Source organism: Mesoplodon mirus (genome assembly GCF_964341445.2).
Source record: "Mesoplodon mirus genome assembly, chromosome: 4".
In the NCBI taxonomy this organism is placed as follows: Eukaryota; Metazoa; Chordata; class Mammalia; order Artiodactyla; family Ziphiidae; genus Mesoplodon; species Mesoplodon mirus.
In genome coordinates, this window is record NC_138979.1 from 11,386,603 (window position 1) to 11,404,051 (window position 17,449).

The window sequence follows — 17,449 nt, forward strand, 5'->3', positions numbered from 1 at the left end:
GTCTTTACTAATTGTATGTTAAATAGCATAAAGTGGGACTTTTTCAGTACCTACTCATTTTAGCCATTCTCATTCATGTAAGGTCATTGTCTTCTTCCTTTTCTCAAATACAGAAAGATTTAATTACATGTGTGTGCTAGAAAGACACATTTCCCTTTTCTCTTGATAAGGTCAAGGAAATAATACTTGAAATAAGGTCTTTAGCAGTTCTTTGAAACACATCCTATGTGTTCTCAAAAAATTGAGAAAGTATAAAATACACATGTAGAATTGAAAGAGGCTTTTTACTAAGAATTGCCAGGGAAGCCACCTGGCTCTGCCAAATGATCCTACAGGGAAGCAAGAATACTTTTTCCTGATTAATTACAATTCGGGATCGGACTTTTTGTTTTGCATATCTAGAAACCGACTTTAAAAAACTAAAGACGTAAGAGATTGAATAACACACACTTTAAATTTGATGCTTGTGATTTCCAGTTCCAGTGGAATTGCAAAGAACATATATTAAAGAGAGGACACTCTTAAAATTATTGAATCACGTGTTTAACACAAGACTTAGAGTCAAGGAATATAGAAATTGAAAAGAGGGATATTTCTTAGTTAAACCTGCCTATAATTAAGGGATGCCTATGGGAAATTTTTCTGTTGTCCAGAAGGGATTGGTTAAAATCTACAGTAGTCGGGCCTCCCTGGTGGCGCAGTGGTTGAGAGTCCGCCTGCCGATGCAGGGGACACGGGTTCGTGCCCCGGTCTGGGAGGATCCCATATGCCGCGGAGCGGCTGGGCCCGTGAGCCATGGCCGCTGGGCCTGCGCATCCGGAGCCTGTGCTCCGCAACGGGAGAGGCCACAACAGTGAGAGGCCCGCATACCGCAAAAAGAAAAAAAAAAAAAATCTACAGTAGTAATAGCAAGTCAGAATTTTGGAGACAGTCCAGAAAGGAAAGTGAACAAGAAGAATCAAAGTACAGCTCTCAGCAGATGTGGTAGTGCTTGCTGTAAGACTGGCCCTTCTTTTTTTTTTTTTTTTTTTTTTTTTTTTTTGCGGTACGCGGGCCTCTCACTGTTGTGGCCTCTCCCGTCGCGGAGCACAGGCTCCGGACGCGCAGGCTCAGCCACCATGGCTCACGGGCCCAGCCACTCCGCGGCATGTGGGATCTTCCCGGACCAGGGCACGAACCCGCATCCCCTGAATCGGCAGGTGGACTCTCAACCACTGCGCCACAAGGGAAGCCCAAGACTGGCCCTTCTTTTAGTCTATTCCATCTTCATGTATTTTCAGGCATAGTGTATTGAAGGATTTGTCAATCTGTGGCAAAGTCTCTCTGATTTTATAATGGTAGTCATTGCAAAGTTAGTATTTCCTTTATAGAAATCAAAACCAAATTATTTTGGACTACATTTATTCCGTGTGAGTGAAAGTGCCTATCAGAACTTTCAGAAGTCACTACATTGCTACCCAGCCAGCTTTTTATTATTTTGTAGAATTCATTAATGCTCATTTACATTTTGTATTTTTAAATATAAGTATGGTATAATCACCTTTGGGACATAGTGGACTAGAAGACATTAATTTTAAAAAATGCGTCCTCTCTTTAATTATATAAATCTTTCCATGAAAGCAGTGACTTGGCACAGCAAAACTTATTAAACCTTCAGATCTCTAGCCTAGAAAAAATAGATGGTTTTTCCTTAAATACCAACTGTTGTAAATGTTGAGTTGGCTACATAAGGACCTAGCCTGATTACCAGCTGGATTGGCATTAAGTGTTTGCATTTTAAGTGACTTACATTGCAAGAAACCTTCTTTTCCCTTTCAAACTAGTTGTAAGTGGACTGTCTACTTGTATTTGGTAAAGCTTGACAACTGAATAAGTAGTGCAGTTACATGTGAAGCAGGAGGGAACGTCATGTTTGGTTTGGATCTAGATTCAAATCCCTACTCTGCCTCTTCGTAAGTCACTTAGTCTGGTTCCTCCTCAGTATAGTGACAGTGTTAAAATCATAATGACTTTCTTGAAAGCTTGATGTAAGAATTAAATAATAAATTTGTTCATTTATTGAATAATGCTTTATCGAATGCCTGTTCTGTGCCAGGCATTGTTCTGGGTGCTGTGAGCATCAGTGAATGTGACAAAAATTCCTGCTCTTCATTTTAGTGGAAGAGACAAACAACCAGCATGAAAGCAAATAAACATGTAACTTTAAGTAGTGGATGACAAGTTCTGTGAAGAAATATAAAACCTGGCACATACAGAAAGTTTTCCCAAACTTTGTATTATAATTTTCAAAGTACAGCAAATACCTTGTCTATCTGGATTCAATAAATAACTTAATGTTGAATATATATTTGCTTTATCTGTCCATCCATACATGTGTCTGGGTGTTTGGCTATCTTGGCTTATTTTTTTCTCTCAAGCCATTTGAAAATTAAGTTGCAGATATCATTATCATAATACTGGAAATGTAATAATATAATTATAAAATATGATGATATAAGATTACAATTAGTCCCTAAGTATTTCGGCAAACATCTCTTAAGAATGAGGACATTCTTCCTTACAGTAGGGAATTAACTAGCATTAGTTCTCTGTTTCCTCCAAAACCTCATGGAGAAAGCAATCAGGGCTGTCTGTCATAGCCAATCAGAAGTGACCAAAGGATTTATAATATTTTCACATCTTCTGAACTTAGAGAGCTGTATAGAGTTTCCTTGGGAAGAGATCTGATATATATTTATATTTTTAAAAATTGGATGATAGATACTTTGCAGTATATTTTTATAACCTTTCAAATTTTTCATTCTCGAAAACGTAAGAATATGAGACTAGTCTTCATCTAAGCACCATGGAGAGTGGAAATACACATTTACCAAGGAATTGCTCCAATTACAAGCTATGCTGAGTGCTTTTACATGTTGTCTTATTGAGTCTTCATAGAAACCCTTCAAGAATGCAAAAACATGTCTCTGTACTGTAAAAGAAAAGCAATACTTTCTTTTAAGTAAAAACGTTTACTTACCTGCAGCTGGACTATCCAGTGGCAAAGCAAGGATTGGATCCCTATCTCCTGGTGTCTAAAACATAAGCAGTTTTCCTCTGTGCCCTGTTGCATTTTAAGGAGAGTTAGCCATTCACTACTTTTAGAGGATTTCTTTCAGAGTAAATAGCTAAATATATAAGGGGAGTTGCTGATAGATGTTCCTTTATTGGTTTCTACTTCTTTTGAGCCACCTTTGTGACAGATCTGGATAAAAATTCGGTATTATGTGACAATAATTATGGATTCTTTATATATATATATATTTTTTTTTTTTTCGGTACGCGGGCCTCTCACTGTTGTGGCCTCTCCCGTTGCGGAGCACAGGCTCTGAACCCGCAGGCTCAGCGGCCATGGCTCACGCGCCCAGCCGCTCCGCAGCATGTGGGATCTTCCCGGACCGGGGAACGATCCCTCGTCCCCTGTATCGGCAGGCGGACTCTCAACCGCTGCGCCACCAGGGAAGCCCTGGATTCTTTATATTTGACAGTCATATTCTGCCCAGTGCCACAGTCTAACAAGTATAATTAAAGTACTCCATACATATATATGCCTTATTTTCTCAGTTTTATTCTTCTTTAAGGGTCAGGGCTGTGTCTTCTGGTTCATTGATTTTCCATCTTGAGTATGCATCACGGTCACATGAGGGTTTCTGCTTCAGTAGATCTGGGGTGTGGGGGTCCGTGAATTTGCATTTCCAGCACATTCCCTGGTTGTATTAATGCTGCTGGTCTGGGGATCACACTCTGAGAACCAGTGTCTACCTGTTTATGCCCTCTCGGTACTTACCTTGGTGCTTGTCACTTAGTTTAAATGTCCTCTCACCTGTGACTCTTTCTTTGACTTCTGTGTATTGAAACTGTCAGTTGTTCTCCAATGTTAGTGTGTAGAAGGATCATCTGGGAAACTTCTTGAGAAAGCAGATTTCTGATTGGACCCCGAAACATTGATTTTTGTCAAACCCCTGAGCTGTTAATGCAGACGATCCATGGATAGCAGTTTGTGAAGTACTGACTTTCAGATTTGATCACGTGCTCCTCATCGCCATGACTGTATGTTGTATCTGTCTCTGTTTTTGTTTTGTTTTTTTTGCGGTACACGGGCCTCTCACCGCTGTGGCTTCTCCCGTTGCGGAGTATAGGCCCCAGACGCGCAGGCTCAGCGGCCATGGCTTACGGACCCAGCCGCGGAGGGCACGAATCCATGTCCCCTGCATCAGCAGACAGACTCTCAACCATTGCGCCACCAGGGAAGCCCCTGTCTCTGTTTTTTTTTTTTGCGGTACGCGGGCCTCTCACTGTTGTGGCCTCTCCCGTTGTGGAGCACAGGCTCCGGATGCGCAGGCTCAGCGGCCATGGCTCACGGGCCCAGCCGCTCCGCGGCATATGGGATCCTCCCGGACCGGGGCACGAACCCGCGTCCCCTGCATCGGCAGGTGGACTCTCAGCCACTGCGCCACCAGGGAGGCCCGCTGTCTCTGTTTTTTAATACTGTAGTACCATTCTTTGTTCATATGTCTTTCTCCCTCCAGAGTCCCTGAAGGGAAAGAACTGTCTTATTTAGGATTATGACTTAGTGCTTAACACCATGCAGTGTTAAAAAGCAGTAGAGTTGAATACCGCCTGTGTAATGTAGCTGTGTGACCTTAAGAGAATTTACTTAGTCTCTCTGAGCTTCGGTGTCCTCTTTTATTCGATGGTGGTAGAAATACTTACTTGTTATGGAAATTAGCTCTAAGGTATGTGTAATATTTAGTGTAATAATTTACATACAGAATGTTCCCAGTAAATGGAAAATTGTGGTGGTTGTGTTATGGAAGAAGAAAAATAAATGTTTGAGTTCTTGAAAGCCTCTTAATGATGACTTTAGCATCCAGATTTAAGATATGTGTTTAATACTTCATTTAAAACATCTTTGCTTCACTGTCTCAATTAAATATCATTTTTTTATTTTGCTATTTTAAGAAAATATTGTGAGGTAAAATTATGCCTTGGATCTTTTCTTTCCCACAGGAAAACAAAGAAACCGCTTGGAACCCATGGATACCATCTTTGTCAAACAGGTTAAAGAGGGAGGACCTGCTTTTGAAGCCGGATTGTGCACAGGTGCTTGATGATATTCTTACTCAAACCTACCTTTGAATTTCTTTTCTACTGCATTTTTTCCATATTTTTCCTTCTGTCTCCTACTGTATGTTTCTTCCTTTTTCTTCATATCAGTTATTACTGTTTTTGAGACCTAGTTAGTTATATGTTTTTTGATACCCAAATGGATGGGTGGGCAGAAATACCATAACTGATATATTGTGGACACTTTTAGTTACACCTCAGATAATGGACCCTCAGAGGCCCTCTTAACCTATTTTGCGTACATTTAATTTTGACAAAGTTTAATAAAATAGCAAATGAAGGAGATATTCGTTGAAGTAAATGAAATAATCTTGGAGCTCCAAGTTCTGGAAGAGCCTGACCTGCTAGAGGTGAATGAATTTGTCCACCACAAAGAGTAGTTTAAGTCTCCAGCGCAGTGCAAGCCCAGCTTCATCTGCAGCTGTCAGTGGATGTGGTAGCTGTTTGTTCTGAAATATTTTGTGACTTGTGATTTTAATTAAAAAAACTAAGTAGGATTTAGTTTAGATTAATGCACACACTAAAATAGTTACCCTTTTCTCTTGTTTCTAAACATGAAATAATTTAAAATGGGAATTAGTGAAAAACATCTTTTACCACCTTTTGAATAAAATGTTATCTTTGCAGCTACAAATATAAATAGTGGGTGTCACTGGTAAGATTTATTAGGATGCATTGTTAACTTACTAATTATCTTTTTTGTAATAGTTAAAGTAAGCCTAATTTCAATATCATTAGTATATATAATATGTACATCAGTGAACATGTAGGATTCTATTACCTAGAATGTATCATCTCTCATATTCTAAGCTTCCCAAGGTTGGGAAGATGAAGTTGAGGGACTATGCCAAGCCCACAAAAAATACGTTTTTTCTTGTTTTCCTCTTTCCTCTGTCCTTTCTCCCACTGAATTTTTCTGAGTAACCAAACATCCTTTTCCCCATTAAAATGAAGAACAAGTTAATATATATAAAGTCAAAACAATGTCCATACCCATGCTTAAGTTCTGCAATGTAGCACTAATCAATAAACTAAATAGACTGAGAGAATACGACAAAGAAAATCAGTTGGACTAAAATTAGAGACCACTGAGATAACAAAAATAATTGTCTAAGGCTGTTAAACAGTGTTTCTCTATTAGAAATGACAGGGTAAACGGAGGAATAAATAGTTTTACAACTCAGAAAACAGATGATAGGAGCATAAATAGTATAATTGTGGTCACTTGGTGATTATACTTTTTGAGGTTTCTAAATTCATCGATGGCTGGACTCTTATTTAAAATATAGTTATATTTCATAAGTAGCTGGATATATTAAAGTTTAGGTTCATTTTTGTAAAAAGACACTTTGAAAAACGAGCAAGGATATATTAAAAATAAGTATATTACTCAAGAGATATTTCAAAAGTACTCACAAGTGACTTTTTAAAGGAATTCCTCATGTGTTATTTAATTTCTCTTTGAAGGTGATCGAATTATAAAAGTCAATGGAGAAAGTGTTATTGGAAAGACCTATTCCCAAGTAATTGCTTTAATCCAGAACAGGTAAGAGTCTTGAAATAGGATTAATTTTGGCCAAAGATGGGTCTTATAAATCACTGAAGCTAGTAGATTTAATGCAGTATTGTATTCTTATAAGAAATTGATGTGATGTGGAAATATGAAACTACCCCTTAAAGTGGAAAATGCATTTGAAAGTTGCCAAGAACAAACTATCTGAGGATGGCTTATTTGGTGGCTTTGTTTTGGCAAATTTATCAGATTTGTAATTAAAATCCTTTAGAGCCTGAGAGGCATATGTTTTAGATTTACCATTAAGTTTCCTACTTTTATTTGAAATGATAATCAAATTTCTAATTTGCTTATAATAAATATATATATAAATGCATATATAATTTATTTTAAAACCACTAAGGATAACTTATCTTAAATAGCTTACTGAATGATATTCTTGGCTCAAATTCATTTGTTTTAACAAAGACAGCAAGAAATCATCTTTTAATCTGTTTGTTTGCCTACATTCTACAGAATAGGATTTTGAGTTCTAAAGGTAAATAAATATTTATAGAGCAACTGATTGCAAAGATAATTTAGTCCTACTCTTTCTATCACACACCTAGAATTTTGTTTTAATTACAAATAAATAAAGAAATCGAAAAGAAATCGAAAGCCAAAGAGGTTGCTGTATTAAATTTCTGTCAAGAATAAGCCATGACTCTGGGATCCGATTTCCAGCTCATCACCACAAGAGGTTCTTCCCAGATTCAAATACAGTAACTTTTGGATGATCTGTTGCTTTATATTAGCCATACTCACCTGTCTGTAATTAAATTGAGGTTCATTATTTTCTGAAGAATTCTATCAAGCTCCTCTAACTATGTCTAAAGCTGTTCATGCTATAATCTAACTTATGTACATGAATGCCCTAATATGTTGTCACTTTTACAGTTAGGTGATGTGATCATGATTTATTGATCTCAGAGTATTCTCCTTACTGTTGGATTCTAGGTGTTCCTGACAGTGAGCCCTATTTGATCTTAAATATTGAGGAGACCTGGGCACTGGTGAAGAATTGAAAGCCTCCCCGGAGGCAGTGGGGAGATCCACCCAAATTTTCTTTTACTGCAAATAATTTAGATCATAAATATACCAGTATGTTTTGTCAGCCTGTAATTTAACGGTTTTTTAGTGTATTTGTTAACATTTCTTCTTTAAAAGTACTATTTTTCCAAACAACCATAACTTAATCTTTGTTTTCCTCAAAATCCACATTAATTTTTTTTGTTTGTTTGTTTTTTCTGTTACTGGTGCAGTTCATCTTTCAGAATAATAATAACACTTTGGAATGACAGTCTTAATTTTTCAACCAATAAAGCAATTTGAAAAATAAATACTGTTTTTTTCATGATCTTATTTTTCTTTTAAAAAATTGTGTTCCTTTTGTCTGCAGTTGGTAGCAAATGGATTAATGCAGCACAAAGCCATTGAGATTCTGCAGTGTATTAATGTAAAAATGTATCCTTGCAGAAGAATTTATCTAAGCATCAGTATGTATTTTCTACCAACTCTAAATGTTGAAATACAAGTACCTACGTATTTTCTTCGTAGAATTTATTTGAACCTGTGGTTCTAATTGTTTTACTATTCTCTCAGCATTTATGAACCTAAAAATAAGGGTTCAAATAGAGACACCAGTAAATTATTAGATTTGGGGTTTTTTGTTTTTGTTGTTGTTTGTTTCTTAATCTCTTGACTGTATTGGGGGAAAATCTATCTGATATTGTTAGGGTAGACACTGAAGCACTTGCTGGGGATAGCACTATTCTCCTTGCCGTATCTAAGTGTAATTCCAGATCACAGGACTCGGTATAATTTATCCCTTTGAACTGTTTTAAACCTAGAGAAACTTCTCTATTATTTTTAACAGGACACTTACAGTACCAAAATAAAGTGAGACTTTGAGCTATTCCTGTAAAGGCTCTAAAATTAAATCACGGAGAAGAAAGTAAATTGTTGAGATGCTATATGGTTTTAAAAAAATAAGGAGTCATTTTGATGGTTGTGATGGTGAACTCTGATTTCCTTCCCCTTTGAGGCCAAGAGGGAATATTTCAAAATTAGGATGTTTAATATTGCTTAAAATGTTAAATTTGAGGGTTCTCTGATTATTTTTATGTTAATGTATTTTTAACTTGATAAACAGAGAATTGGTGGTAAAAATTTGTAATTTGTTCTGTGACCTGAAAGAAAATAATACACAATTATATATTGATGAGTTTTGTTCCAGGAGTATTCAATATAAGTAATATACTTCATGTTTCTAAATTAGAAACATGTTATAAAGAACACATGACTGATTATGAATAGCTCAAACATACGGCAGGGTGCCCTCTTTTGTACATAATTAGTCTATATATATAAATGACTTCTTTTCTTTTAATGATTCGGATTTGAAATGTAAAGATTTTTAAAACTCCCATATTAAACTCATAGGCAATTTAAAAAATACTTGTGAGTTAACTCTTTTTCCTTTATGTCTTTCTTGTATACTTCTGCCTCCCCTAAAATAGTATGTGTCTATTCAATTTCAGCGATACCACATTGGAACTTAGTGTTATGCCAAAAGATGAAGACATTCTCCAAGTGGTGAGTTTTATTTATTCAAATATATGGATTGTTTTATAGTCATGAATGTTAATAAAAATTCTTTAAAGATGGAGGTGGATTGAACTTTTTTTTAAAAGATTCTAGGGAAAAAAAACCTCAAACGCTCTGTTTTTCTCTACATTTTACCAAAAAAACAAAACAAAGGGAGAGAGAGACTATTGTCCATTTTTTACAATTAAGCAACATGAGAATATTTTATTGATTCCACAGTAAACTCTTATTGTTGTCATTTGGAATGAGATTCCTCAAGAGTTTGTTTGCCCAAATGTTGCATTCTAGATACTCCTTCAACCAAAACCAAACCTCAGGGTGGAAGTACGTATCCCCAGGAATTAGATTCTATTTTTTTTTAAACTATGAGGTCAGAAATTTTATGAAAGCCATTTATTAGTTTTCCAATAAGCGTTACTGTCTGTAAATTAACTTACCGAGCAGTTTTCTTAACAGTATCCATTCATTCCATTAGAAGTAATGTTCACAATGAATGAATGTTCCATTCATTCCATTAGAAGTAGTGTTCAAAGGGAAAAATATGTTAGCATCTTAGAGAGGGAGTGAAACTATATAGTTGAAAATCTTTAGCGTTTATCTTAAAATATCTTTCTCCTCTTGAGAAAGAAAACAAATTAACTGGAGTACTTAACTCCTTTATTAAGCTTAGATATTGCTGAGGGTAAAGAGATGTTAAAATAAATAAATAAATAAAATTTCATTCAGGAAAATAATACTTTTCCTCAATTGATTTTGTAGTTCAGCAGAATAAAACAATTAGAGCTAGGAAATAGCAGTGGCTGCTGAAGTTTGTTGTTTGTTTGTTTTTTTAAATTCCTTTTAGTGAATAGCTGTTGTCGCTGTTGTTTTCTTACTCAGAACTGATGGAATCCTTGTGGTAGGAATGGAAATCAGAATGTTTTTCATTTGTAAGGTGTTCATTTGAACTTAGCTCAACAAAAGTCATAAATAAACTTCTGTAAACATTTTTTTTTACAGAAAAATCACTAAAGCCAATCCTAATGATTCAGTTTATTCACTTACACATAAAATATAATTAACCGAAATCCATGGAGATCAGCCTTGTGTTTTTAAGACATACTGATTTTATTTCAAAATGGCATGTTTACCGACAACAGGTTATTACCCTTCTTAAGTGCACAGTTCTTTTGGGGTTGAGTGTCTCAACAAGGCAGTTGTAACCATCTGTGGTGGTTTCCTTAGTCAAGGAGCACTAGTTGTAGAGCCCTCCCCTGACCATTCAGCACAGTGAGAGAACAACAGACAACCACGGAAGGCAGTGAAGTCACTAGACTGAAACTAAATAGGGGGGTCCTCCTGTAGGGCCCCACTTATGCAGAGGACCAGGAGGTGATGCCCACACGGTAGGGCAAACTTTACCTTGAACCCTTGCATTCTCCTGACTCAGAGACAGAGGGCACCTCCAAAACAGAACTGATATCTCATCTTCAGTAGTCTCTTTGCTTGCCAAGGTGAAGGCACTGGTTGGACACTGTTTAGAACAGTGAAACGAACAGCTCATGTCACAGAATGCCCGGCATTGTATAAACTCCCAGGAATCAAGCACAGAATTACCATCCTAGCCTGCTGTGTGGTTGATGCAGGGGAGCAATAGTGCAAGGAATCATGGTCTAAGGACGCGATCAATGGGGAATTAGGTTAATTAATTTCCTTGTGTTTTATTTAAGATAAAGGGAAAATACAAAGCGTTGCAACACAGGGAGAAGTTGGTTCACTGGGGTGACCTGAGAACACAGATCTTCAAGGTTCCTCAGGGTCCTGATATATTGTAACAGAAAATTCATTTTTAAAACTTGTTGAGTTATTTTAATCATAAGAAATTAAAAGCCCATATCCTTGATGGTAAAAGAAAACCTCACTTTTAAACCCAGTCTTCATTCACATTTGCGTTGAAGGAGTATATATAGTTAATGCAGACTCTCCGTTGTTCCCTGAAGGACACTGAAATGTAGCAACTTCTTTTCCACATAAATGCTTTTAGGTGGGATATCTACAAGTGGCATTTTAAAAAATCTATTATAAAACACAAAGAGAATCTGGGATTTAAAAAACCATATGTGGAAATACTTCTCTCTAACAGATTCTAGAATGAAAATGTTCTGTAAGGGGCCTTCAGAAGTATTTATGTTGGTCTTAAACCTGTTACTTAAAATATACGCTTTTGAAGATGTATTTGTCCCTGTGAGGTTGAATATTCATTGTAAAGAAAACATAAACATGAACATTTTTACAGCTACTATAAACATCATTTACCCAAGAGAAAGCCTGTCTCAGTTTTTATATATTTGCCTGGGTCATGGCAGGATTGGGTGTCCATGAGCGTTTGCTCCTCAAGTGATGTATAGATCAAGTTGTTCTAGAGGTATTCAGCTAATCTTTTTTTTTTTTTGCGGTACGCGGGCCTCTCACTGCTGTGGCCTCTCCTGTTGTGGAGCACAGGCTCCGGACGCTCAGGCTCAGCAGCCATGGCTCACGGGCCCAGCCGCTCCGCGGCATGTGGGATCTTCCCAGACCGGGGCACGAACCCGTGTCCCCTGCATTGGCAGGTGGACTCTCAACCACTGCGCCACCAGGGAAGCTCATTCAGCTCATCTTTGAGAGGTGGCATAGATATTTTAATTTGGTTTAAAACTTACCTCATGTAAGGACAGGTATATAGTAATAAATCTCATAATTCACAGAAGACAGTGACATGATGTTGAAAAACATGAAGTAAAATTAAGAATTATTTATTATGTTATTAAACTGGTGCTGGTAACAGTACTCCTGTACTTGGCAACCTCATTTTTTAAACTAACATACATTTTCATACATTGTAAAATGTATGTACAGTGACATACATTTTAAACTAACAATACAATAGTATTGTATTCATTTGAGTCATTTGGTGGTCTTATAATATTTTAGACCATGATCATAGTCTTAGACAAGTTCATTTTTTTTTTTTTTTTTTTTTTTTTTTTTTTTGCGGTATGCGGGCCTCTCACTGTTGTGGCCTCCCCCGTTGCGGAGCACAGGCTCCGGATGCGCAGGCCCAGCGGCCATGGCTCACGGGCCCAGCCGCTCCGCGGCATATGGGATCCTCCCAGACCGGGGCACGAACCCGTATCCCCTGCATCGGCAGGCGGACTCTCAACCACTGCGCCACCAGGGAGGCCCTGACAAGTTCATATTTTTAAGGTGATACTACAAAATAAAAAGCACTTCCTGTTGCCTTTTGTAAAAAGACAAAACGATTTTGTTGCCCTCTCAGACACTGAGGGTGAATGAAATAGCCACCACCCGTCAAGTCACCTAAACAGTGATGCTGACTGAAAAAAAAATATGTCTTCAGTGGACCCATGGTAGCTCTCAGTGCTAGATCTGGGTGTTCTTTTCTGTGCAGACTTCAAGATACTTCATTAAGCCTTTAGCTCCATGGACTCAAAATTCAGTTCTAAGTAGATCAGTTCTGATGGCTGTGGAGATTCTCGGGTGTGTCTGATGTTTGTCGAGGGTATTTGGAGCCTACTTTGTGTTTTAACAGCCAGGTTAAACAGCTTTTCTAGTGTAACAGGGAAGAAAGTGATGGCACTAGGACTTGAACCCAGGTAGGCCTGAGACTGTACGTAGCCTGTACTTGAAACTAAACCACAGTCCCACACTGTCGTTGGGTCCAGATGAAGAGTGTCAGTGGCTGTTACATTCACACTGCCGGTCACGGTCAGAGCTGCTAGGCAAACTCATCTCTGGGATCTGCGTCCATTGCCCTAGCTACCACTCCATGACTGTGTGATATAAATTGAAAAATGTAATTTAACCCAAATTTTCCTTTAGATTTATTAGAATTACTTTCAAAATAATTATTTATTATGTTCCACAATCAGTATACTGTTCTATTTAAAATCAGATATCCATTTGTCACGTGTGGATCAAGGTAATCTTGCTTTAGAGTAGGGAAGCAAGAACAGGAATTCTGGAGGGTTCTTTCATATTTTGCAAGTATGAAGCAGTTACTTTCTTCTATTTTTTAAAAAAGTATTTTAAATAATTATAAGAATAGTACTTGCGTGTTAGAAAAGTTTCAAATAATTTAGAAAGGTATAAAATATCCACACCATCCGCTTCTCCCATGTCCCACTGTGGCATGTCTGACATGTATTTTACAATTATCCAAACAGATATGTAGTTACTTTTGCTTTTATCATAAGTAATGGTGGGGCTTCCCTGGTGGCGCAGTGGTTGGGAGTCTGCCTGCCGATGCAGGGGACACGGGTTCGTGCCCCGGTCCGGGAAGATCCCCACATGCGGCAGATCGGCTAGGCCCGTGAGCCATGGCCGCTGAGCCTGCGCGTCCGGAGCCTGTGCTCCGCAACGGGAGAGGCCACAACAGTGAGAGGCCCGCATACCGCAAAAACAAACAAACAAACAAACAAACAAAAAAAAACATAAGTAATGGTATAAAATTAACAGGTCAGCCTGTTAACTCAAACTGGTAGGCAGGAATTTTCATCTTACTGGCTTATTTATTCTGCACTTTTTTGTTTGTTTTTCCTGTTTACTAAACAGTAAATATGGTACAGTAATAGTAACTATCGCAATAGTAATAGGTATGGTAATAGTGATTTTGATGCAAGTCTACTAAAACTGAACTGAAAGATTATTTTAGGACTATTTAGCTACTGTTAGGCACTATACATATAGTCAAGATCCAGACTGTTAACATTACATTTTATTTAAATACTCTTTACAATTCTAATTCCAAATGAAGACTTCCATGAGGCATCTTTCCTTACTCACCTCCCCTCACCCGCCTCCCCCTTTAAAGAACATTTTGGATCTGTAGGCATGACAGGGCTGCTACTATTCCGTTTTCACTAGGTGTGGCTTGAATTTTAAAATATTAACTTTTAAACTACTAAGCTACTATAAGATATAAAACTTTAATACAAGGGTAAAGGAAATTCAAGAAATGTAGAGTGATATATAAAAGGCCTAATGAAAAAAAATTGGCTAAAGATTTTTTTGTCATATCCTATTGAATTCCCAAGTGCTAGTCAGTCAGAAAAAATCTGAGTGTTGTCTAATTCCATCAAAACTTCTGGATATATATATTGGATTGGCCAAAAAGTTCGTTCGGTTTTAAGTAAAAATGACACATTTTTCATTTTCACCAAGAACTTTATTCAACAGCGTATTCATTAACCAAATGAACTTTTTGGCCAACTCAATACTATGAAGTATCCATTTGGACTTAAATGTAAAAATAAAAATTATTATGAGCCAAATATGCAATTCTTATGACATTGGTTTCAAAAATTTCTGGGCCATGCCATTTCAGGCAAACTTATTAATACAGGATGATTTTGATGTCATTATAAAAGAATATAAATTGACATCATTAAATAAAAACTACTTTAAGTGATATTTTGTACTGTTTAATTGGTGCCTATTGACAATTCAGAGATTCCCAGGGGGTAATTAAAACATTGAAATGTCTGACCATGGTGTCTCAGTGAAAGATTGAGTACTTTCTGACTCAAGAGAAAGCACACCACAGTCACAGCTATGAGCAAGTTATGGAGTTTAAAATCCTGTTTTCAGAGTGTAAAACCTTATTAATGGGTTCCATGTTCTCCTCAAAGAGTTGAATGCTGTAATCCGCCCCAGTGTTTGTGCAAGCCCCGTCTAAAGCTTTCCTCTGTAGGCAGTTTGTTTTCTAGAGGAACAGTTAAAAGCATCCTGGGAGAAGGGGGACTCCTTAAAATTGTCATACTGTCTATTCCTAATTTACATCCCTACTCTTATTCTGGAGATAATTTGTGTCTGTACTGCGCCTCTCAGCATAGCCGTAGAAGTTTATTCCCACGACTTACCTGGAACACATACCAAGCGACAGTGGCCTTTGGAGCACTGCTGATTTCCCCATGGATGTTAATTGAATGGTATTGGTTCTCAAACTTTATGAGAATGAGAAACTTTTAAATAGATAGATAAACAAACAAGCTTTTTTAGTATCCATGAACTGAGAGGATATGTGAGGAAATTCAGTACTACTACTGAATGAATTCATACTTTATCTCAACCATATCTGCTTGCATTAGACAGTAGTCCTGTATGTGTAAGGTCTTCTGTTTAGTCAGTCCACTGTTGATGCATGGTCCACGTGTGTATATTTAAGGACCCCTTTGCCATAATTATACCCAGAAGTGGGAACCCATGAATATAGACTATTTAGGAATCTTAGCAATATCTAAAGTATGTCAAATACCTTTTCAAGTATTTAATAGTTCTGGTCATATACTTTTATTATTAAAAGATAATATTCCTCCCCAAATTTGAATAAAGGAGGTATCTCCAAATTATTAATTCTAGAACAGCATTTCCCAGCAGAAGTTCTAATTGTGTTAAAACCCCGAGGAAAAAAAAAAAAGTTCCGTGGCCAAATAAGTTTGTAATTTCACGTCAAGTTTTACAATGTACATTAACGTAGTAGAGGTCTTGAGAAGTCATGAAGCCCACCAGCCAAACTTCCCCTACATCATCAAGCATAAGGAATACATCACCCCTTTCAGGTGATGCTTAATAAAATTGCACAAACACGCTCTAAAAATACTGTACCAGCGAGTCCACTCATCCACACACAGTTTTCCTGTCGTGGAACAGTGCCGGTGCTATACTACAATGAGCAATAAAAAGATAAGCTTATGATGTCAGTGGCACATAGCCAAAATGTATATTTTGACTGACTGTATTCATACCTTAGAAATATTATGGCATGCATGTTTTCTTTTAGCTACTGGGCTTTCATTTCTCACTGCATCCTGGTTTAGTTTCTATAATATTCTTTATAAGTTAAAAAGAATTACTCTGGAAGTAATATTTTTTATGTCCATCCAGGAGTTATTTTCATAAGCTTAATAAAATAGGACAAAAGGTACAGCATTGGAAGATCTTAATTTTTGAGGGAAACCCATTTGATAAAACAGTCATTCTTTCGTTCCAAATCCTAGTGTAAAGGCAGCTGCAGTCAGCTGACAGCTTGTGGTTATGCTCTGATTTACAGGGGAAGGAGGAGGTTGTACTATTTTAAATGCATAATAGAGCATTCATTTTGTCATCTGGAAGCAGAGATGGAAGAAACTCAGGGGAAATGAGAGGCATCAATGTTGCTGTTGTGGAAGGGAAGCTTTGTGGCACATTATCAGACAGCAGTGCATATTGAAGAAAATATCTGTTAGGAATGCATGTCACCAGATGTATTTTGCTTTCAAGAATGGTAGACAAATCAAATAAGAACCAGATAAAAGCCTGAGAAAAAGATGCTCAGAAGGATACTGAAGTTATTCTTTATGCCTCACTGCCCTTTACTTCTCTTGGTACCTTCCAGAGGAATCAGTATAGATGTATTTTTAGGTTGCTGTTTTCCAGCATCAATATGACAACATGATTCTGTCTTTATATCAGTAAGCAGCTTCTACTATGTTTTCCTATTTTCTGCTAGCTACAATTTACAAAGGATGTCACAGCTCTGGTAAGAACTGCACAGAAGCCATTTCCTTGCTTTACAAATCATGTTTTGTAGAGATTTGTAATAAGCCAATCTATTAAAACTGTAAGTTCGCTTAGAGGAATCTCTCCATGGTGTTAATCTTACTAATTTGCAGAATGTGTTTGTGATATATTATTTTTTTATTTTTATGTTTGGTTTTCTTTTGTGTCCTGTGCATAACTGGTGTTAAAACATAACATCTTTCTGCATCTGTATTTTTTTAAGCATCTCACACTCTCTCTTCTCCTAGTACTTTGCTGTTATGTTATGTTTGTGGCTGCACTTGAGCTTTGCAAGCTGTCTAATGCAAAGAGAGGATGTGATGATAGTCTTGAATTAAGCTTGTTTTGATTAGGGGACGGTATGTAATATGACACCACACCTAACTGTCTCAGCTGTTGAACATCGTCCTGAATTATATCAGTTAGCTCTGTTTTATAGAGTCTTGTTACTTAATTTGTTATTTTTAAGTTTTAAAAAACATTGCTAGATAATTTCATGAATAATTGATAAAAAATAATTGGAGCTGCATGCCTGCCTGTTAGTAATAG

The 17,449-nt window shown here is 37.1% G+C and overlaps 1 protein-coding gene across 6 annotated transcripts in view; it reads left to right on the top strand.

The window, feature by feature from the left end:
• ARHGAP21 (Rho GTPase activating protein 21) overlaps positions 1 to 17,449 on the top strand; it is a 130,090-nt gene that overhangs the window by 76,439 nt on the left and 36,202 nt on the right. For 4 of the 6 annotated variants that reach the window (XM_082620027.1, XM_082620028.1, XM_082620030.1 and 1 more), the window contains exons 4-6: positions 5,050 to 5,142; positions 6,634 to 6,712; positions 9,259 to 9,313. In XM_082620027.1, coding sequence (XP_082476153.1) covers positions 5,050 to 5,142; positions 6,634 to 6,712; positions 9,259 to 9,313 — 227 coding nt within the window. Of the gene's footprint in view, positions 1 to 5,049; positions 5,143 to 6,633; positions 6,713 to 9,258; positions 9,314 to 16,850; positions 16,881 to 17,449 lie in introns of all 6 variants that reach the window. The other 2 variants (XM_082620029.1, XM_082620032.1) reach the window with 1 other exon arrangement.